The sequence below is a fragment of the Mus caroli genome, unplaced genomic scaffold (genome assembly GCF_978045245.1).
Source record: "Mus caroli unplaced genomic scaffold, Mus_caroli_1 scaffold_20, whole genome shotgun sequence".
NCBI lineage: Eukaryota > Metazoa > Chordata > Mammalia > Rodentia > Muridae > Mus > Mus caroli.
In genome coordinates this window covers 26823148-26847390 of record NW_028227275.1, presented here as the reverse complement: position 1 = coordinate 26847390, position 24243 = coordinate 26823148, and the positions used below count along the sequence as shown (strand labels likewise).

Sequence of the window (24243 nt, the reverse complement as noted above, 5' to 3'; positions counted from 1 at the left end):
GCTCAGATCCTAGGGCTTAAAGTCAAGTGATATAAGCCCCTGAAGTCATCTCCCCTAAGCCAGTTGAGTCTCAATATCAATTTAAATCCAGGAATTCAATTCAGGATCATGTCCCTCACTAAGATGGACTACTAGGAAACTGGAAACGGGTGAACCATCCTCTAAGAATCAACTAGGTATTATCTCTGCTGTCCAGAATGTTACAGTCTGCGAATTAATCCACTTCAGTTAGCAACATCAGTAAACATTAAAAATAGGAAAGGACAGAAAAGGATCCTGTCTGGTCTTGCATTGTGCAAGGAGAATTCTATGCTAGAACTGGGCTGGAGCACCAAGACCCAGAGGCTGGAAAATTCATGGGAGCTTCCTGGAAGAATGGATAAAACCGTCTCTCTCCCAATTCCGGAAGTATTTCTGCTGCAAACTCTCAAATTTAGCATCTAGGGATAATAAAGCTAAAAGCGGCGGAGAAGGGCACCCTCTGGCGACAACAGCAGGACACAGTAGGAGGGAAGCAGCACTAAGATGGAGTACCACCCCAAAGCAAAGCTCCCTGGGAGCTGTAGTCGAGCCAGGTTGCCTGGGTGAGTGCAGTTTCCCACCCTTAGTGATGTGGGGACCCAGAGAGATGGAGCTCTCTTTAGGAAACAGTGGGGAGCCCCCCAAAGGATTAAGGTATTCCAGCCACACCCGACTAACGCTGCAAATATGTAGGAAAGAGAGTGAAGCAAGATATTTTTAATGAGTAGCCCTGTCTAGTAGTAGATCCCTCAAAGCACCAAGTGTGGGTAGGGAGTACATCCGGCTGCAGGAAGCAGCAGCCAGCGGTCAGGAGGAGTAGTCACTGGCCACGCACCCTTCGCCAGCCTCCATTCTGCCGAAAGGCAAGTTCCTGCCGTCTGCGGTTAATGCTTTTTCACCCATCAGTAAGATGCACCAAGATGAGACTTAGAGGTAGGTGGTCGTCGCTCTTAAATGTGGGTGGACGCGATTTTTGTTTTCCTGGGCTGTCCACTAGGGGCGCGTGGTGGACTCTGGGTCCTAAGCTATATATCTATCCATCCTTTTATCCAGAACCCACCCTCAGCTCACTCAAAGGCTTTCAAAAACAGCTGTTTTTCCTTCCGGTTGTTTATTTGAGAAGGAATGCACCGGAAATTACAGAAACCTTTTTAATGCCCCACAATCTATCAACTCTGTAAGTCTATTAACATGTTAATGTGTAATGGTCTCTCCCCCTCCCCAACCTCCCTGTGTTCCTCAGGTTTGGTGTTTTAAAATGACAGCTGATGTAGGAATTCCTCTCTGTGGAGGTAGAGTGGATACAATGAATTTCTTTCTTCCCCCCCTCCCCCTCCCTCGCCCTCTCCCTGCCCCCTTCCCCCTCTCTCTCTCCCTCCCTCCCTCCCTCCCTCTTTCTTTCTTTCTTTCTTTCTTTCTTTCTTTCTTTCTTTCTTTCTTTCTTTCTTTCTTTCTTTCTAAAATATTTTCTGGATTTAAACGTTGGTAAAGGAAGAAGAGAGGTAAAGGTTAGAAGTAGGGACTGGGAATCTCAAATTAGGGTGAAGTTCAGAGATGAGGAAGGCACTATGAGGCATTTGTGTCCCCGTGAAGAGAGTATTTGGGAGTGCTGAAAGCAAGCAGTGTAAATAACATCAGGACAGCAACATCTCAGGAGGCCATGAGCCTGAATCACACTTATACTTCAGTAAAATGTTAACAAAGACTCCGAGACAGCAGAAGGACAAATTAGAACACGTTGGCACCCTGAAAAGTGTGCTATTCAAGAGTAAGGCAGTGACTGAAAAGACCGTGCAGGAGGAGATGGGACCTTCAAGATACTCTGAGCATGAAAAATACACAGGGTCATAGAACAAGGGTTAACAAACTGCCACCTGGAGGCCAGCTTGCTATTTGCTTCTATAAATGAAGTTTTATTGGATCAGGTGCTCTCTTATGCTGCAACAGCAGACTGGACTAGTTGCTCACAAAGCCAGAGAAAATATTTATTATTTGGCCCTTAACAGGGTCCAGAACATCATGATAGCCATGGTTCAAATTCCTGGGATGCTTGAAACATGAGAGCTAGTAACTACTCGTGACTGCTAAAGCATGGACACACATGGTTGTTTGCTTTGCCGTTGTTTAAAAGAGTTCAGTATTTTTCCTTTGAGTTGTACTTTAATTTAACAATGAAAACGGTTCTAGAATAAAGGGTTGTCTCTGGTCTTACATTCTTCTAGAAGAAAAGCTGTATACTTGCTGCCTTCAGTTGCTTGTGCTAGAGAACATGGTAAACTCAGTTTTTAATGCTCAGAAGAAAATGATAAATTTATGAGGATATCACCATTGTCAATCATCTGGGGATAGCTAGAGGAGACAAATGACCTTGATGGAGAGGTGCAATGACAGACTTTGTCTATGGCACTCCAGGGAACTTTGCGTGCTTCTACGAAGGTAGATGTTCACATCTCTACCCTGCTCAATTCTGAAAAAGGAACACACCGATCAAAGACAGCCTTCTGTACCTGATGTCTGAAAAGCGCAAGATGCATTTTTATAGAATCTTGATTCTGATATAAAGGGTATTTATTTACTTGTTTTGAAAAATGCTTTTGACTGATGTCTGTCCCTTAGGATTTTCAATCTTGTCCCATGGGTTTAACAAATAATCCTGCTTCCTGATAACTGAAGTCGGGTAAAGAGATTTTTGAACCTTGACAAGGAACAAAAAGATGAGCAGCAGGCTCAGATGAGAGAGAGAGATGGGCACTGCTAAGATGCAGTTTCATGGCATTTTTCTCTCTAAGATCACTCATAGATGCAGAAGGATTTGATTTGTTGACAGCTGCTGCTATTATTAGAGGACAATGTTGGCATTATTTCTTTGGCCATCCTTCCAGAAATAAAGCATGTATTGTATTCCTCAACATCCGTTTCACATTGGAAAGGCATTCTGTGTTGCAAGCCTCACAGGGCAGTGCCTGGGTTAGGACAGAAGCACAGCTGGGGCACATGTGTCAATCTGGCTAATCTCACTGCTTCCACAGAATGTCCTTCGATTTGCAGAGTGAAAAAAAAGTAGCCATTTTTACCTTTATGCTTGGAAGCAGGGAACAAGCATTTCTTAGTTTCTAACACACTGTGTTCCTTGCCCTGCTCCCCTCCCTGATGCAGCAGACCTGTAACTGCCTCTCATTCCTTTGGGTCCTTTAACATCTCCACACTCTGGTCCAGGTATGTGCTTAGCTCCATGACGGAGGTTCAGCTTTGCAGGAGATGTTGGGGGCCATAGGAGCTGCCCTGGGTTCTGGTCTAGAGACATACCAGGCTGTCCTTACTCTCCCCATTTTGTCAGCCTTACTGACTACCCTGTGGACTTTAAACGTCTGATAATCTAAGCAATGAAGCAAGAGCCTTGCAGAAACTGTTTAGGCAGCTCCTATAAGCACATGAGACAAAATTCCTTTAAGTTTCTGTTTCTCTTTCCACACTATCACACAGCAGTAATAAAGAAGTCTGGGAATTAGAAAGCTAACAATCTACTTTCATTTCTGCTGATCTGGCATTGTGGGAGTTATTCCTGTAACGCTAGACTCCTTTAAAGTATAGGAGTTTTCCCAGATGTTCATCTTACTTGCTCTCTCAGCTCCAGGGCTATCGGTTGACTTGATTTTATGCCTAGGTATGTCAGATGCTTCAAATACAGGCTGTCTGCAATGTGCAGAGATTTCATTGTGACTACGGGAAGCAGTGATGGCAGTGCAGGTCAGAGTATGAGCTTTTGACTCCATCCTGTTCATTTGTACAGTATGTTGAGCTGAAGTGGCTTTGGCTATAAAGAATTTTATAAACATGTAGGTTCTGGGCAGATTGAAATTACCCCATACTTGTAAGGTAGAAAAGGTATTTCTGGTACATTTTTAAATTATTATTTTCTGTGTATATGTTCTTTATCTTAATGTATATCTATGCATCGTGTGCATACCTAATGCCCTCAGGGGCCAGAGAAGGGTGCCAGATCCCTCAGGGGCCAGAAAAGGATGCAAGATCCCCTGGGACTGGAGCTATAGACAATTTTGAGCTGCCATGAGGGCAGTAGGAATTGAACCTAGATCCTCTGGAAGAGCAGCCAGTGGTTCTCATTGTGAAGCCATTGCTCCAGGCCCTTTAGGTACATTAAGAGGGTAGTTATTGTTGGAATTGTGTAAGTTTGGTCAGCATTTGTACCACTCTGCAACAGTGCATTGTTAAATGGTGGGGCTTTTTTTTTTTTTTTGGCTTCTTTGGTTGTTAGTTGACAGTGTAGTTCTGGACCACGAGCTTTACAGACGACAATGTCAGGACAAAGGTTGGACACACCTGTAGGCGCTTGCTCAGCTCACTTAGTGCTAATTCTAGAGCCATGGGTGAAGCAAATGACACCGTCTTATGCAAGCAAGCCCTCTATCCTGTTGGAGTCGTTGGAATCTCTTGCTAGACATCTAAAGAAGAGATAACAACCACATACATCAGAGATTAAATATAGTAGATGTAAGACATGAGATAGTTCTTGGCTCAGAGTTAGGGAGTAGCTTTTAAAAGCTTGCAAGGAGTTCAAAAGAGGTAAAGGAACTGCAACTCAGGGACGCTGAGTCAGACAACCCTAGGTAATATCGCTCACAGCAAATACACGGAAGGCTTTGGGTTTGTCTGTTTATGGGGGATTTGTTTTGAGGATAATCTATTGTCTGGAATTCCCCCAACTTATTCTCACTGGTTAGTATTCTCTCCCCCAAAAAAAGGGTGGTGCGGAGTGAATGATGAGAGGATTTATTTTGGCTTATGGTTGTACAGACTCCAGTCCACTGTTGCCTGTTACCACTGCATTTAAACTTGTGGCAAGGCAGAAATATCCCAGTGGAAGGATGTGACAGGGGGAAACTGCTCACCTGTGGCTGCCAGGAATTAAGGAAAAGTAAGAGAAGGGTCTGAGAAGAAGGATCCATCTCCAGTGGCCCATTTCCTTTAAGAATGGTTCTAGTTTCCACCAATTTGCAGAAACTCTATCAAGTTATGAGTCCATCAATTGGTTAATCTATTACATAGGTCAGAGCCTTCATGTTCCAATGACCTTTTTATTAGGTTTGAAGAAAATTCCCCAGCACTCCAAAAGGGCAGGCCCACTTGACTATGTCTATGATGACATCCTGGGCTATTCTGGGGCTAGACAGGTAGACAGGGAGACAGAAGGACTGCTGGTGGATTATTCCCATCGAGCTGTGAAGAGTGTTCTTTCTGTCAGAAAGATCCACTTTCCTATCATCCCTTACTTCTGGATGATGAGGCATCTGGTTCCCATGGACCTACCTATGGTGGACACCAAAACCACAGGGCTCTTCTAGCCTCTCCCCAGCCACCTAAATTTCCTGGTCGTTCCAGTTCAAGGCTCTCCCCAAACTCCCAGCCCCAACCTGTTTCTCTTAAGAACCAATGAGGGTTCCCCCTCCCCGCCCCACCCCCATACACCTGATTCTCTCTGCTACCCCAACCGCATCTCCTCTAGATAGCCTTGGGAGTTTGAATACAATTATTTTTCACTGGAGCTATTCAGTGTTCTCAGTGCACCCCCATTTACACCTTTAAGGACCAGCTTCACAGCTGGCAATACTGGGTGGAGGCTTTGGAGAACAAACCATGTATATGCCACAACAATGAGTTATGACGGGATTCCTGGCTGGAAGATGTAGAAAGCCTGAGGGTAGGGCTACTGACTCTTTGTTTATCCACATCAGTTGGAAACACTCCGTGGTTTGACCTTTAGCTGATATGAGTTCAATCCCACCCTTATCTCCTATCTGCCCTCTAGAAATATTTAACCTTAATTATATCATTTTCTTTCCCAAGATCAAAACTGTCCCTATCTTTCTTTGCACTTCAAGTATTATTAGAGCTTTGGAGACACGGAACACTATCTAAAATTCGGTTGGAACTCAATAAATATTGATTTGATGAATACACAATTAGTGAATTTATGGATGGATAGAGATGAATCCTCAAAGGTGGGTTAATAGACAGAAGGTAAATATGGGTGTTCTCAGCTTTTCAGAAAAATAGAAAGAAGACGGGGGGGGGAGCAGTTTTCTGTATATTAAGGGAACTATTTGAAACAGCTTCTTTTGATCATGGTCGGGTTTAGAGTTCGCTGGTGGCAGTCTAGTTTTTGTTCCTTAAAACAGAGTCTTGTCATGTAGCCTGGCTGCTCACAAACTCACAATCCTCCTGCCTTAGCCACCCCAGACTTTGGAATTGCATGTGTATGATGTATCACACCCACCCACCTGTTCTCTTTCACTCACTTATCTCCCAGGAAAACAAAACACTGCAGATTGAGCACTTTTTCTTCAGTACATAGTTGTTTTAAAGAAATAATATCCCCATCCCTGCTATCCTAATGAGGACATGTTTACCTTCTTTTTATGTTTGCTTTATAGAGCCTCTCATTCTTCTCCTCACAAGGGAGGTGAACTGGAAACAGAGTGTGACACAAATTTGAGGCACAAGAGATGCTATGCGCCCATTCTGAGTATCATCCTAGCTCTTTAAGTTTCTTTTTCCTTTGTGAATCAGACCAGACTTGGAGGGAGTGCCCTGGTGAGTGCTGCCAGAGGATTCTAGCCAGAGAGAACACTTCTTTCAGGGAGTGGCTATAGTAGAAGGTTGGTTTCAGCTTCTCTGTTCTAATGGTCTTTCCTAAGCTGAAAAAGTCACATGACTAGTCCTGTGCAGAGTTGGCCTGACTCAAAAAAGACTTGTCAAAGAATAGCTGAGATTCCAGCCATTCCCAGGTCTGTAAACAAACCTGGAGACAGAGAGACTCTTGACTTCAGAGAGCTCGGACATGGAAGCCCCTGCTAACATTGCCATCCTGGCTTCTCTCAGTTGAATCTCATATAATCCTTGTCACAGGGGTGACAGGAAGCAGAGGCAGAGAGTACAAGGACACACAGAGAGAAAATAGGTATATTTTACTTCACGGCTGGGACACTTGAAAATAGCCCTAATTGTTCAATTATAAGAGAGGCTACAAGGAATCTTTTAGGCTTTGGGAAAGCAAGAAATCTCATAAAATTTAATGAAATTTTGAAAAATGTGCTCTTAAGGTAGGATTAAAGCAATAATAATGAAAGCAAATGAAATATATATGTATACTGTGCACACATTTTATTTGTTAATATCTAATATATTATTTAACATATGGCAATTATATTGCTTTACATATAAAATACATACTTAAATGTTATATACTAATATGAGTACTTGTAATTGTAAATGATATTTAAATGAATCACTAATTTTACCTTTCTGTAAATATTTACAAACTAATCATATCAGCACATTATATAAAATTGAAATACATATTGCCTATATAAATATAAAATATGAGACTGTTTTGCCAACAAATGTTTATGCTTTATAAAAGGATGTATGAAGTACATGATCAAATGGTTTGTTAGAAATATCATGGAGATAATTTGTTTCCAGAATATGGCTACCAGTTGAAAAAAAGAAGGGTAGAAATATGCTAAACTGTATAGGTCCTGAGTTTTGTCTGGAGTCAATTTGAACTGTATTGATCATGAGTCTGCCAGTGCTCATTTGAAGCCCCTGTACTTGAATGATGACTGAGACAGGTTCTTCCCTACGATCTCCTGTGCCTGTCTGTGACACAGGTCTCTCCTTTCTTCTTACTGAGCATTTACTCCAAACCAGGTTAACTCAAAAGGTCTTGTCTAGCCCAGAGGGAGAATGAAGTAACATAAGGATGAGGAGTGTGAGAAGAGCCTGAGGCCATCAGTGACTAATGGACTTTTATCCTTGGTGGCAGGTGTTTGAAGACAGGAGAAGGGGGTTACCTATGGGGGAGGGTAACTTTAGACAGTATTCCAGAACTTTAAGCCTAAAAGATAATAACAAACTACTGATGGAGAAATCTATCCATACCCTGAGAAAGAAACAGGGAAAATATAAGCTTACAACTCACAAATTCCACTCCCCACTGCCCATCCTTACCTCACCCTCCCCTCCACTCCTGTCCCCAGCAAAGGAGCAAGATTGACAGTTTAACCTGAGTCAAGGTTAAGAACCCGGTTCTGGGTACCTAAGTGATCCAGGGTTCATAGTAGTGACAAGACAGCTTAACACTGCATTGTGGGCAATAACAGAAGCCAAGGATGGAGGAATGGTGTGACAGCTTCATTTGCTCATGGATTCAGTTATCTGAAGTCAGTTGCAATTAAAAAAAATGGTGATTAAAAAATTCTAAATATCAGCAACTCCATTTAACCATGCCCCCATGTGCTACTTTACGTCAAACAAAAAGCAAACAAACAGCCGCCATCCCGCTCTGTCCCACCCAAGACATAGATCTCCTGTGTCCGGCACAGCTAGGCACTATATACTACCATCTAGGTAATCACTGACTCAGGATCGTCAAGATGACCATCATATCTCATAGTTTGTGTTCAAATAACTGTTATTTTCCTGAAGAATATCACCATAGTGCAACAGTGCCATAAAGCACAAAAGCCATGAAGTTCCTTCTTAAAATAAAAGGAAAAATTATTATCACATGTATGTATACAAAAACATGCATATAGAGTTAAGTATGATCCAAAGTCTTTGACATCCACTCAAACCCACGGGGACCTTAAAGTATATCCCCCACAGATATACCTCTACACAATGGTGAATGAAGGAGCTGAAAACATGTAGTTTGATTTAGGTAGTCTTCCCTCCTTGGACATGCTGCGAAAGCTCTCTGAATCTGTGAAGGGTCCCCTGCATGTGTCAGCCTGGAGCAAAAAACAGGAAGAGATGAGAATGGAAACTCAGTTCAGATAGACATCATCAATCTAGATCTGACTCCCGGGAGCTGAAGGACAGGCAGTTCTTAAGACACACCACTGAATTTAAACAAACAAATAGACAAACAAAACAAAAGGAAACAAATAAATGATAGATAGATGGTTAGATAGATAGATAGATAGATAGACACAGAGAGAGAGACAGAGAGACAGAGAGAGAGATAGAGAGATAGTGAGATAGAGAGATAGAGAGATAGAGAGAGAGATAGAGAGATGATAGAGAGATGATAGAGAGATGGAGAGATAGAGAGATAGAGAGATAGAGAGATGGAGAGATAGAGAGATAGAGAGATAGAGAGATGATAGAGAGATGATAGAGAGATGGAGAGATGGAGAGATAGAGAGATAGAGAGATAGAGAGATAGAGAGAGAGAGATAGAGAGATGATAGAGAGATGATAGAGAGATGGAGAGATAGAGAGATAGAGAGATAGAGAGATAGAGAGATGGAGAGATAGAGAGATGGAGAGATGGAGAGATAGAGAGATAGATAGAGAGATAGATAGAGAGATGGAGAGATGGAGAGATGATAGAGAGATAGAGAGATAGAGAGATGGAGAGATGGAGAGATGGAGAGATAGAGAGATAGAGAGATAGTGAGATAGTGAGATAGAGAGATGGTGAGATGGAGAGATGGAGAGATGGAGAGATGGAGAGATGGAGAGATAGAGAGATAGAGAGATAGAGAGATAGAGAGATAGTGAGATAGAGAGATAGAGAGATAGAGAGATAGAGAGATGGAAAAGAACATGACTTCTCCCAGATAGGGTGGAGATGAAAGTTTATTATAGGTCTGTCTGTTTGAGAGCATAGTCAGAAGCAGGGGCATCTGGGGCAGTCCAGAGTGGACATGACCCTGAGCCATGTGAGGAGAGGGGGGAGGGGAAGAGAGAGGGGAGAGAGGGTGACCAGCTGCAGCAGTCCCAAGGCCCATAGGTACAAAGAGAGCCAGTAACCAAAATGGATGGATTATACAGAGAAGGGTAGTTAGGAGAAGGGCAGCTCAACCCCGAACAGGAGAGTTCAGGGTAAGGAGTGGGGTAAGCCAGCCAGGAGGGCACTGCAACTAGGAAGGACTAAGGGATTGCAGGGAGTCCCCACTGATCTGTTAAATAGGAACTTCAATCATCTTCCGAGATTTGAAACCTAAGAAGTACAAATTAGGAAAGGGGTTCGAGGCAGCAATCATTCTAGTCCAGGTGCACAAAAAAGCTTAAGGTGTGATTTTTTTTAACAACTCCTTTAGGCTCTGCCTAAGGGGGGTTACCTAGCAACAGCCATGTAGGAACTTGAACTTGGCTCCTTGTAAGACTGTTCAGCTTCTCTCTCTCTCTCTCTCTCTCTCTCTCTCTCTCTCTCTCTCTCTCTCTCTCTCTCTCTCTCTCTCTCTCTCTCTTTCTCTGCCTCTACTACACTCTTAACTCCCTTCCCCATCACCTGAATAAACTATCCTATACTATACAGGTTTGTGGCTTGTCCCTCAGGAGGAAGGAATTCCTCAGCATGGGCCTGAGGAGGTACCCCCTTCCCTGATACCTGACTACACATGCCCCACACACATTCCTTCTCTCCTTATCTTTTTATAAAACACAACAAATGGCCCTATCGGGTGTGGTTATCACATACAACAAATTTCTTGCTCCCTCCAAAGACCTGAACAAAATTTCTCTTTCTTATCAGCTAGTGAATATATTATATAATATCAATTAGTGTTAACAGCTGGTCTTCTGACATCATCTGTATCAAGCAGCCATTTTTAGATCTCTACTTCTCTGGTGTTACACTTCTGAACCTCCCTCTAGTTGTATTTCTCTCCCTTTAAACTTGCTTGCTCATAGTTCCTCCAAAACATTCAATTCTGGATGAGTTCACAAACAGGAAGTCCAAGGCTCCTTCAGGCATCTTTTTCCTTCAACAGGAAGCCAATGAGGCTGAAAGTTGACTTTGTTTTTCTTTTGGCAAGATAATTTTCTACTACATATTGGAAATGCATGTGTAGTCACCCTTTATCAACAGCTCCATGTTTCCTTCTCTTCAGAATCTACAGTCAGCTTGGGTAGATTTCTGAGCAGCAAATCTGCCTCAGGCAGAACAGTGGAAGAGAACAGGGCAGCTGCCAGCCTGGGACCACTAGGTAAAACCTACATTGCTGTTTTTCTTGAATTAATTCTTTTTTTTTTTTTGAAATTGGATCTAGTATGTTTGGAAAGCTCAATTTTTTTCAAAAGTGCTAGATTTTGATATCTGCTTAAAAGACTGAGTTCAACCAGGGACCAGGCTGCCTGTCACAGCTCACCACCCAACACTCACACATGCACATGCGCGCACGCGCACACACACACACACACACTTACACCCAAAACCATGTATATGTACACACTAACATATACTCCTGCAGTGGGACAACTGCTATCCACAGAGTATCTTCTTCAGGGAGGCTCTTACTCTTCAATCTTCTCTATTAGTTGTTTTGAGCTCAGGCAGATGAACAGGGGTACTCTTTCCTACTAAAAGTTAACTACATAGACTTTAATCAAGTGTAAAATTGGCCCGGCTAACAATGCCGAGACTAATGTTTGCATCAGTAACTGGAAACTGTTCCCTAGTCATGTTGACATATCAAAAGACCAATATAAGTTGGGCATGTTGGCTCATGTCTGTGATTCTAGCTCTCTAGATGCTAAGGCAGAAGGATTGTGAGTCCAATATTTAACTTGTATTATACAGTGAGTTCCTGACCACCCTTGACTACAAAGCAGGACACACACACACACACACACACACACACACACACACACCCCTGACATACACATCCTTGACTGAATATTTGATCTACACATTCATAAGATCCAAATTTTTATGCCAAAAGCTCCCCTCTGTCTTACCACCATGCCCTATGAGGCCCCCATTGCACATCCTCCAGGCATACTCTTGTGAAAGTCTCTCATTTGTCACATCCTTAATGCTACTGAGTTTTTAGAAAACACGTCACTACATCGTTTTAAGTAGCATTAAAACATTATCTGTTCATTAGGCATTTCTTACATTATTATGAGTTGTAAGATTTTAAACTACCTGTTCACATGATTTTCTTAACTAGTACAGCTTTTTAAAAATATATATTTATTTATTCTTTGTATGTGAGTATACTCTCCCTCTCTTCAGACACATCGGAAGAGGGCACTTGATCCCATTACAGATGGCTGTAAGCCATCATGTGGTTGCTGGGAACTGAACTCAGGACCTCTGGAAGAGCAGAGCAGTCAGTGCTCTTATCCACTGAACCATCTCTCCAGTCCACATAGCCTTTAGCTGTCCAAATGATCTTTGTCATGTTTACTGTAATTATTTAGCTTCTGGATTATAATTTCCCCTTCAGTGTCATAACCTTATCAAATCTCATTCACTTAGTTAAGGGCTATATTCCAAACTAAGTTACACTGGTGTCAAGCAGGCCCAAAGGAAACTCTAATTGTCTAAAATCCAAAAGGCAGTTCATGTATCAAGAAATGCACAGAACCTAGACTATAGAAGGATTTCTGGTGGTTAGAGAAAAGGCAAAATTGCTCAGAAACTTGTGAACCAGTTCAACTCCCATCTGTCAAAAAGAGTCATTTCCCTTACCTCTGGCTATCCATGGCACCTGTCTGACTACCAAAACCCATGCTGGCCTCTGAGCTCTAGCAGCCTCACAAGCGCCTGCTATATATTTCAAAGTCTGTGCTAACATCTTGACCACTCTCACCTCTTCTTCTGCCTTAAACTCCTTCCAGCTTATGGGCTACCCTCAAGTCAGCTACTTATCCTTCTTATAACCTGGCTGTTCCTACTATTTTCTGCTCTTGTTTTTCTCACTATACTCATCTATCTATCATCTATCTATCTATCTATCTATCTATCTATCTATCTATCTATCTATCTATCTATCTATCTATCTATTACCTACCTGTCTGTCTATCTATCATCCACCTATCATTTACCTGTGTGTCTGTTTATCTATCATCCATCTATCATCTACCTGTTTATCATATATATATTATCTATCTATATCTACCTGCCTATCATGGCTATTATCTATCATCAATCAATCAATCTACCTATGATCCATCTGTCTTTCACCTGTGCCTATCATCTATTATCCATCTGTCTATCATCTATCTCTCTATCTCTATCTATCTATCTATCTATCTATCTATCTATCTATCTATCTCTCTCTCTCTCTCTCTCTATCTATCTATCTATCTTATATCTATTATCTATCATTTATCTATTATTTATAATCTATTATATATCTATTATATATCAATCAATCTACCTATTATCCATCTGTCTTTCATCTTTTCTATCATAGATCTATTATATCTATCTATCTATCTATCTATCTATCTATCTATCTATCTATCTATCTATCTTGCTGTCCACTTACTCCTGTCTCTTGCCTCTCTTACTGTGCTATATCTCACCAACTCCACTATTCTCTCCCATCTTCCCATTTCCCTAATGCTAACCATAGGAAATTTACTTTTTTCACTCTCTGCTCTAGATTCTTCAAGATTCTCTCTCTCTCCCTCTCTCCCTCTCTCCCTCTCCCTCTCCCTCTCCCCCTCCCTCCCTCCCTCCCTCTCTCTCTCCTTCTCTCTCTCTCTCTCTCTCTCTCTCTCTCTCTCTCTCTCTCTCTCTCTCTCTCTCTCTCTCTCTCTCCTATAGTAAAAACCTTAAGCATGTCATGGAGCTGTCACATCAGCAGTTTCTTTATTACACATCCTTGCATCCAAGAGGAACTAAACAGTCAATATGTGACTTTTCTGGAGAAAAGAGGGACATAATTCAGTCCATAACAGTCCTGCGTATTGGCTTGTTTCCTGGTACATTGTAGAATCCATGAAGTCAGAGACATTGTGAACTGATTGATACATTGCACGTATGTAGAAAGCAAATGCGAGGTACCTAGCACACTGTACTCATTTATTGACTATATGAATGGATAATGAATGAATGAATGAATGAATGAGTAAAACAAATACTCTTAGTGTTCTATGAAGAACAGGGGGCAATTTCCCCAATATAAATTTTATTTCTAAGTTTCTCTTCTGCTTAGGGCTATATAGAAAAGTCTTTTAGTTGTGTCAAATTCCCAGTCAAAGACGGCCCAACTGCAATCTCAAAATTTATTGTTAAAGAGTTTCTTAGTGGGCTTGAGAAATGGCTCAGTGGTTAAGAGTGCTTTCTTCCTGTAATTGCAGAGGATCAGAGTTTTGTTTCTAGCACCCACATTGGGAGTACAATCAATTATAATGTGATTCCAGGGGAGCCAATGCTTTTTTTTTTCTGGCGTTCACTGGCACCCATACATAAGAACACATACTCAAAATATACATAATTATTTTAATCTCAAAAAAGAAATTTCTTAGTCTCCCTCTCTTTATATTGGAATGTCATGGACTAGATAACACATAATGTATAGAAACTTATTTCCTCACAGTTCAGAAGGCTGGAATGTAGGAGATGGAGGAGTACATCCCTTCAAGAGCATTCCTGCTGAACAAACTCAAGGTGAAAGAGCAAAGAGATTGAAAGAGGTAGAGAGAGAGAGAGAGAGAGAGAGAGAGAGAGAGAGAGAGAGAGAGAGAGAGAGAAGCAACTACTATACTAGCAAATCTGCTTCCATGAAAACAGTATTAATCCCATTTCATTTCTTCTGGGTCATTGGACTCTATGCCTCAACACCCCACCTCCCGCCAGGCACTGGATACCGTGGAAGAGCTGAGAACAGAATGGGGCTGGGGGCAGCACTGGGCCCCGGGGCCAAAGGGAGGAGAGGATGGGGGAAAAGGGGCACTGGATGGTTCCCAAATGGGCCAGAGTCTTTGGTCAGGTCCTTGACAGGAGCATAGTATGGCCTTCCGGCAGGAGGTTAAACATTGCTCCTTAGGAGAAAGCCTATTCCATCGTTCAAGCACAGCGGGCCTTGATGATCAGAGTCTATGGTTTTAGAGCTTTATTGTAGAAAGGCAGGGAGAAAGGAGAGAAGGCAGAAAGAGAGAAGGCGGCCATGGCCATGTGGAGAGAGGGGGAGAGGGAACGAGAGAAGGAGGGCTAGAGAGTAAGAAAGGTGAGGACCTAAAGAGAGAGAGGAGGGGCCGAGGAGCCCTTCTTATAGTGGGCTGAGCTATCTTACAGTTGCCAGGTAACTGTGTGGTGGAGCATACCTGGTTATAGTCAGGTAACTGTGGGGGTGGAGTCTAGCCAGAATGTCAGAAGCTTAGGACATTGTCTGCATGACTGATAGTCACAGAATTATAGAGTTAGGGGCTCTGAGATTTCAGGTTCCTGATTCTGGGACCAGGACTCACCTTTCCATCTCTTGTAGAGTTTTCTACTGGGTCACTGGAACAAGCCCCATTCAACCAAAATAGGCTGCCTATCACAGTCCCGCAACCATCTTAAAGGGAGAAAAGATTTACCTTGGCTCCTGGTATTAAACAGTAACTCACTATAGCAAACAAATTACAGTGGAGAGAACAGGGCAGAGGAAGCTCTTGTCATTTCATGACCAGGAAGTAAAGAATGAGACAGGAAGAGTCTACTATCCCCAAAACCCCTTTTAAAGGCATGCCAACAATGACCTAATTTCTTTCCATTGGACTCACTAGCACCAACATCTGGCAACCAAGTCTTTGAGACATAGCCCCGAAGTGAAAACTTCCAAACTTTTCTTTGGAAAGTTGGTTGGATGGTGTTTTGCTGGGGCCGAAATGTGAAGGAAAGACATTTCACTACAGTGGGCACAGATATGAAAGGCTAAGACAGACATGTGGAGGACACTGAAACAGATACAGGATAGAGGATGTTCTGCTAAAGCAAGCACACGGAAGGGCATGTGATGAAGGATTCTTTGCTAACAACACCCGTGTATTGGTTTACCTTACTTTGTGTAGTTGAGCTCCATTTGTCAGGATTCTGTGGGCTTGGGCTGACTGAATGTACATGCTAAGGTACATGGAGGACACATGATGTTTGGAGGGTATAAATAGGACTCTACAGAGTTACGGAGCTTCTCCTGGAATTCCTCCTAGTCCCTCCTGCTGACTTGACCCAAGACAGAGGCCTGGTTGTCTCTGCTATGTCAATGCTGTTGCTATCTGGACTGTACTGAACTGTACTGCTGATGTATCTGTGAAGTGTTTTCGAGTCCATCGAACTGCCACTGCTGACCTCTGAACTAAACTGCCAATTTCCAGACAACACGGATGTGAGTTGCTCCAAAGAACCTTTTCTAAACAGGTCTACTTCGCCTGAATCCTTTCTTTCCCACTACCTCTGGTGGATGGTGGGCTACAAGGGAGGTTAAAACATTTAAGAATTGTCATTCAAAATAGGATTTGAAAAAAAATTATAGTTCCATGGCCCCTTTGGAAGAGAACTTACCCACTCACATGTGTATAACAAATGCTTTTCCCACTGAGCATCTTCCCAGTCCCCATTTTAGCACTTTTATACACATAAATACATTTTAATAAATATATTTAAATCAAATATAAAAACTTGTAAACAGAACCAGAAACTTGGCATTATAGGCTGAATTAAAATGTGGTTTCTAACTGCGATCAGTGTAACTAATATAATGTAACTAAAAGTAAATGAGTTAAACTATGAATGTGCTTCTACAATAGTCAGAAAAGCCCACAATAACTAAGAAACTAAGTAACATACCTCAGCGTCCTCAGTTGCTCTGGAGACTACTGTCCTATATCATGTCCTTATGTTAAAGATGTCAGGAATTGGGTAGTTACCTTTTGGCTTTTGGGTCTGTATGTTCCGTAATTCTTTTGTCTTCAAGAATATTATGCTGGTCAGAGGTTTCCAACGCGTTTACAACATGGGATGTGTCAATTCGGCTGCCTTGTATCTCCAGAGATTGGATAGTCCCACAAGGTCCATCAGTAGAGAGGCCAGGGAACCAGTGGCTGTTCAGGCCAAATAGCTCGATGCCTGAGAACAGGAAGGATCAATGGTGGCATCCCATTCCAGGGCTGAGGCCTAGAAAGCCCCTGAAGAGTTCCTGGTTGGAATTAGTGTTCAAAGGTTGAAGAACAGGAGTTCATGGGTGAGGGCAGCATTCCAAATGCTCAAGTGGTCAAGTAGGGTTGGTCATAGGCACTCATGCTAGCTCCCCCTTCTGCCATGTTTCAGCTTCATCTTATTGGACAGTACTGCTTACATTGAGATTAGGCCTTCTCTGTTTTATTTGTCTTCACATTTCCCAGTGTTTCTGGAAACATTTCCCCAGACACAGGTAGTGTGTTTTACTGAGCCAAGCAGACTGGCAAGATTAGCCAACACAAGCATAAATAAGGAAAGGGCGAGGCCTACAATGACAGCTGCTGCACATCTGGATATGCACGTGGTGACTAATAAGCTGCCCCACATGTGAATCCCAAGGGAGTCAGGAATATCTAGAATGCCTTAAGGGTTCAGGGTTATTTGCCTCAGAACTGTTAGTAATTATGACAAGTCATGAAGGATCAGAGAATTTCCAACTCTGGAAAAAGCAAGCATCCACAGTTTGCCCCTTGGGTCTCCGGTTAATGATTCTCCTTACTAATTATATTGGTTACTAAGTTAAAGCATAATTCTACAGCATCTCCTCCTGGACCCACTTAATCCTCCTCCCATCACCATGATCAGGCAACAGTGTTGTTCTCAGTTCAAAACAGGAAACGCTAAAGCTGGGGCAGAGGGTAATCTCCCCTGGAAATCGGCATAGAAAGGCAGATAGATAAACACCAAAGCTCTGACTTGGAGCTCTGAGTCCATTCTTTCAACATCTGCACTGGGAGTCATGCAGTGTGCACTTAACCTTGAAGGAAAGGAGTTCCAGTTGAGCAGATAAAACAGACACAAACCCCTGCACTGGGAAACAGAAACTCTCCCTTCCCTGGATTCCTAATGGATCCTGAGGATAGAGGATAAGCTATGTTGGTCATGATGCAGTAGAATTCAGGGTGTGTGTGTGTGTGTGTGTGTGTGTGTGTGTGTGTGTGTGTGTGTGTGTGTGTTTGTAAAGATTCCCTTCTTCACATAGCAGATCAAAGACATCAGCCTGACCCTGAAAGGCTTGGCTCTTTTTCACCCTTTTCTCCATAAAAAGTGACATCAGTTTTACTTTCTGGTTTCAATTTCTCTTCTTTGGGGTCAGGTGCTGCACAGAAGCAGGAAAAGAAACCAGCCGCTCCTATATATAGGTCTGGAGCACTTCATTAGAAGGCAGAGGAAGAGGTTGCCTGGAGTGTGGCTGCAGCCCTGCTTTGAGCGCTCTGACACAGCAGACAGTTACACAGCAGTCATGAGGTAAGTCCTTCCTTTTTCTGCTGATGTGGGAATTGTAGTCAGCCTTAATGACAGATGCAAATCCTAAACAGCCACCGTCCCAAGAGAAGCCAGTCCTCTGTGTTTGTGTATTACCTTTTTATACCTCTGTCTCTATAGCTATAAATAAGTCAGAAAGCTGCTCTGTTGTTTCCTCCAGAATGCCCAGATCTGTTGCTCACCTGGCCACTGAGAGCTGAAGTCAGAAAGAGTTATCTGATCTAGCAGGAGCTTCTTGTAAAGATGTGCCAGGGGGAAATGCTCTTGGTAATTCTCTCTCTCTCTCTCTCTCTCTCTCTCTCTCTCTCAAGATTAAATTGAGGGTATCTAATAAGAATATTATTTAAAAGAAGTATTCCCCTTTCAGGTTTCTTTGTTGTTAAAGTTGTATTTAGACTACTAACCCTGCTAATCTGATTTTTACATGTAATTGCCGAATTAATCTCAGAATTGCAATAGTGTTGCTAACTAAACAGAGCACAGGAAAAAAAACTAGCTCATATAATGTGGTGAGGAGATATCTGGAGGATCCGTGCCAAAGTGTTCCTTGAGAAGTTATGTCATACATCAGATCTGGTGTGAAGGGAGTTTATTTGAGGGAAGGGAGGGGAGAACCTGGAGAAGGTGTAGAGGCAGACAGACAGAAGCAGAGCCATGAGGGCAGAGAAGGGGGACAGAGAACAAAGAAAGGGAGAGAGGGAGAGAGGGAGAGAGGAAGGGAGAGAGAGGAAAGACAGAGAGAGAGAGAGAGAGAGAGAGAGAGAGAGAGAGAGAGAAGGAACATGTGGGAACAGAGAGTGATAGAGTGGCAGAAGCAATCCTTTTATACTCAGCACACACACCTGGAACATCTGGTGGCAGCAGATGATAGCAGAAGCCATTGCTAGGTCCCTGGAGAGCCCAGTGGAATTAAGTGCCTGTAACGGAATAACTGCCTTTCAGGTCTGTTTTCTGTGTAGTAACCCTAACTCTGGCCTAACCAAAGCATTGATGGCTGCAAGGCATAACATCAAAATTTAAATACAGGGGTTGAGTATAGTCAATACAGTTCAAATGTAATCCCTGTCACTTGGCATGGCTTTCTGGTTATGAGCCTTACAAGTCAGAAAGTGTTATACTAGAATCCACAGCTGGTGCTGACCTTACACAGCACAGAAAGGATATGCGAGACTCCACAGGGTTCCAGAGGCTTCGGTGCTGGCTTAGTTTGTTTTCTGCTTATTTGTTTATCTAGTTAAGGATAAGACTGAAGGGAATTTTACAGGATGGAAAAATCTTTAAGAGTCACATGGTACCTGAAAAAAGTTCTCCCCCTAAAGAAAAAGAGCTAGATGCCTAGAAGCCTCCCCTCTAGCCATACTTCCTATCCCAGGTTTAAAATATAAACCTAAGAGAGAAGAATAAAATTAAAAGGGAAATTAAAAGAAAAATGTAAAAGGATTAGTTCATTACCTATGTGAGAAATCATCAGTGTAAGAAGTACAAACAAAGGAGGGTATGGAGACTACAGTGCATCCAGAAATAAAAGTTAGTGGCTTTGCTAACATATAGAATATAATTAATAGGTGGAATATTCCAAAGATGATAAAATGAGCAAAATAAAAAAATCAAGGATGATTAAAAGTAAGACACAAGCAGTTAAAATGAGCAGATACCCAAGAGTACTTTAATCTTATTACAGTGATATTTACTCATCCATGATTTCTTTGCAAAAATATTTTTTTTCTCACAAAAGCAGGGAAATGGCATCAGCCTCGATGTTCAACAACTGATGAATGAGTTATAAATGTGTGGTACATACAATGGAATTTTACCTCTCCCAGGAGGTGCTATATAATTGGTTACTCAACAAAATGTTCAGCCCTAAAAACAAATGCACACAGAAGGTGAAGTTCACAGATTATATTTATAGGTTTGTGTGAATAAAAAAGTTACTCAAAGAAAAAGTGGCTATTAATTTGAGGGTGAGGAAGAATAGGAGGAGTTGGAGGGGGAGACAAATGAGAAACTGGAGGGGAAAGAGGATAGAGACTCAATTATAAATGCATTTTTAAAATAAAAAAAATGAAATTATGCAATTTGCAGTAAAATGGATGGAACTAGAAAAATATATTAAGTAAGAAAATCTAGACTCAGAGAGAGAACAACATGTTCTCTCTCAAACGTAAATCTTAGCTCTACATATATGTATTTGTGCGAATGTGTGTAAGATGTCATGAAAGTAGAAATGGGATCAGGAGAAGACAGAAAAGAGGCATTAAGAGAGAGGGGGAGAGGAGGGGACTAGAGCATGTGTAACATAAAGTCAAAGTGGGAATACTGGATGTGCGAGGTTCAAGGGAGCCCAAAGGCCCTCCAAAGCAAAGAGAAGAGCTAACTCACAGAAGCAGTCTTGCAAGGAAACCCAACCTCCACCTAGGGCTGACTCTCCACGTTCTGAAAATCCTACTGCCTATAATGAGCAAACCCCCACTTCCCCATGTAGTAATTCAGACATGTCAAACACTGAAAGAAAGGGAAGGAGACCATGTTCTTTGGTCAGGGTTAGATTAACATCATTTAGAGGGAGAAGAAGATTCCCTGTGATCTCACTCCTTGCCAGGCAAACAGGTGATGTGTCCCCATATTGACTGTCTTTCTTTCTGTCTGTCTGTCTCACAGTACAGCGAGTAAGGAGTCACTGGAGAGCAATCTGCGACAGCTAAAATGCCATTTCACCTGGAACCTGATAGCAGAAGATGAGTCCTTGGATGAGTTTGAGGACAGGGTGTTTAACAAGGATGAGTTTCAGAACAGTGAGTTTAAAGCCACCATGTGCAACATACTGGCCTATGTAAAGCACTGCAGAGGTCTAAATGAGGCAGCACTGCAATGCTTAGGGGAAGCTGAGGGCTTCATCCAGCAACAGCATCCTGACCAAGTCGAAATCAGAAGTCTGGTCACCTGGGGAAACTATGCTTGGGTCTACTATCACATGGGCCAGTTCTCAAAAGCTCAGGCTTATCTGGATAAAGTGGAACAGGTCTGCAAGAAGTTTTCCAGTCCCTACAGGATTGAGAATCCTGCTCTTGACTGTGAGGAGGGGTGGGCCCGATTAAAGTGTACCAAGAACCAAAACGAGAGAGTGAAGGTGTGTTTCCAGAAGGCTTTGGAAAAGGACCCGAAGAACCCAGAATTCACCTCTGGATGGGCCATTGCGAACTACCGTCTGGATGACTGGCCAGCAAGGAATGACTATATTGACTCTCTGGAGCAAGCCATTCAACTGTCTCCTGACAACACTTATGTTAAAGTCCTCTTGGCACTGAAGCTTGACGCAGAACATAAAAACCAAGCAAAGGCGCTGGTTGAAGAAGCCTTAAAGAAAGACCCAAGTGCAATAGATACACTCCTCAGTGCAGCCAGGTTTTATTGCAAGGTATATGAAACAGACAGAGCTATACAGTTGCTTAGAAAGGCTTTGGAAAAGCTACCAAACAACGCTTATGTGCATTACTATATTGGGTGCTGTTATAGGTCAAAAGTCCATCATATGTTGAACAGAAGGGAAATGGTGTTTAATGGGGATCGGAAGAAGTTAGAGGAAGTAATACAACTAGCAGTGAATCACTTACGGAAAGCAGAGGAAATCAAGGAGATGCTTGAATATTCCTGTAGCTTCCTTGCTGATCTTTATGCCATAGCAAAGAAGTATGACGAAGCCGATTACTACTTCCAGAAAGAATTGAGCAAGGATCTCCCTCCTGGCCCTAAACAGTTACTCCACCTTCGGTATGGCAACTTTCAGTTTTTCCAAATGAAGCGTGAAGACAAGGCTATCTACCATTATATGGAGGGTGTGAAAATAAAGAAGAAAACACTGCCTAAAGAAAAGATGAGAAAGAAACTTCAAAGAATTGCCCTAAGGCGGCTTCATGAAGATGAGTCTGATTCTGAGGCCTTGCACATCTTGGCATTTCTTCGGGAGAATGAAGAAGGTCAGCAAGCTGATAAAGACTCTGAGAGGGGAGTGGACTCTGCAAACCAGGTACCTCCAGCATCTTTGGATGAAGCAGGTGCTGAATACTAGTGATGTGGTACCCGGCTTACTGCTGGAATGAAAAGGAAAACCCTTACCAAGCTGCCATTCAAAATACTTAACCGCTTCCTGGACCAAGAATGGGCTATCATACTGACTATAGTATTTGTCAGGAGTTTGGGGAACCCTGCTATCAGATTCTAGCACCTGAGTTTCTGGATCGTGGGATGGTCTGGGAGAGGGACCAGATGAGGGGATAGATACAGGATCTTGGCAAACAGCCTAGAGCTCTTTCAATTTTTTTTTGGAAAAATGGTTTCCACAGTAGTAATTCTTTAATCCCTCCCCCTTCCCCCCCCCCACCCCGTGGAGGATTGTCTTGGGCTTGTTTCAGTATTTGTATAAAGCAGCCAAATTCCTTACGTGGGTGAGTGTTCCATCCTTGAATTATTTTAGATATTGCACAGCCTTTTCTTCATAGATAATAGTGTCCATCAAAAAGCTGAGGAGTCAGAGACTGTGGCTCAGGACTGTAATCCTAGCACTTGGAATCTGAGACAGGAGGATTACAGTGAACTTGAGGTCAGCCTGAGCATGACCTGGAAGGGATGGTGGGAGGTGAGAATTATACGTGTTAATATTTAATGATTATGTACATTACCTTGTTAGTTTGGGTGAGTATATGTCTATATAACCATTACTATCACACAGATATAAAAACACAGAAGGGAGAGGTTTTGCTTTATTGAATAACTTTAAGACTTACCAAATAATGTTCAATATTAATTGAGCTCAAAATAGAAATTCAATAGTGAGTCCCAGGTCTAAAAACAAACAACAAAAGTTGTGGGACCAAGCCATTCCTCCAATTTACTAGCCAGTTCTCAATCTATGGTGTCCCCCACACATGAGTTCAACTGTTCCATTAGCTCAGATGGCAGCAGGATTCGAAAAAGTGAGAACAGGGTAAGTCAGAAGGCTCACATCTGTGCAAAGCAGTAGACTCAGGCAGCCACACCAGACTTCCGGGAGTCGCATGGGAAGATGTCTCCCTACTCTGCCCTCCTAGGACTATATAGTTGTAGGAAAAGAAGGGGGACTCTGTCTACCATCATGACAATTCATATAAACATTGATTTCAAGAGTGTGGAAACCTCAGTGGGGACGAAGGGATTGCTGATTTATACTCGATGATTATAAACTCATGAGGAAAAAGTTTATAGTCACTGTTAGGAAGATTTCTCTGTCAAATAAATAGTTTATTCAGAAATGCTATAATGAACCCATATTGCAGATGCCAGAAAGGCAGCTGCCTAGAATATCTTGGATTGATGCTTGGGTCAATGGACTTTGAAAATGTCATGGATACTAGAGTTGAGTTGTTTTATTCGATGTGAAATGTGTCACACCAAGGGATATAAATAATTTCTATAACTCTGAACAAAAAAAACTACAGAAACACCACAAACTTGATAATTGCCATTTCCTAGGTAGATCTGGAAGGGCCTAAATGTTAAGGTTGGTGTGAATTGACAGAGTCAAGTGGCCCAGTATGAGACTGTCAGCCACACACTGGGATACAAAAATGTTTCTCTACTGGGTTCAGCTTGTCTCTATGTATATATGAACATTTTATTCAGCAATTAAAACATCCATGATTCATAGATTATTAAAACTTAACATTTTAACAGCTGTAACAGTGTTTCATAATTTAAAAATGAAAATGTTCTCTATGCATTAAATCCATCGATATTCACCATTTGAATTTCTGGAAAAATAATAAACTTTGTTTATAAGCAACACATAATGTAACATTAAGCTATACTCTGGTTCATCTGAACTTTACTGTACCTTCGTTTTTTTTTTTTTAGACTCAAGTATTGATAATAAAGAGTAGCATTACCTGTCTGTTCTTTTTATATTAGATGTCTGATATCATGCCTCTGGTGCA

At 42.1% G+C, this 24243-nt stretch overlaps 1 protein-coding gene across 3 annotated transcripts; it reads left to right on the top strand.

Annotated features, from left to right (window-relative positions):
* Nucleotides 1–586: 586 nt before the first annotated feature.
* On the top strand, nucleotides 587–24211 carry Ifit2 (interferon induced protein with tetratricopeptide repeats 2). Of its 3 annotated transcripts, XM_085833961.1 has the most exons (4): nucleotides 587–954; nucleotides 10944–11039; nucleotides 18105–18256; nucleotides 20936–24211. In XM_085833961.1, the coding sequence occupies exons 3-4, from the start codon at nucleotides 18252–18254 to the stop codon at nucleotides 22341–22343; spliced, it is 1413 nt and encodes a 470-aa protein (XP_085690087.1). In that variant the 5' UTR covers nucleotides 587–954; nucleotides 10944–11039; nucleotides 18105–18251; the 3' UTR covers nucleotides 22344–24211. The 3 variants fall into 3 exon arrangements, with proteins under 3 accessions (XP_085690087.1, XP_021007956.1, XP_029328682.1); XM_021152297.3 differs by lacking the exon at nucleotides 10944–11039; XM_029472822.2 differs by lacking the exons at nucleotides 587–954; nucleotides 10944–11039 and adding an exon at nucleotides 16014–16157.
* Nucleotides 24212–24243: the final 32 nt, after the last annotated feature.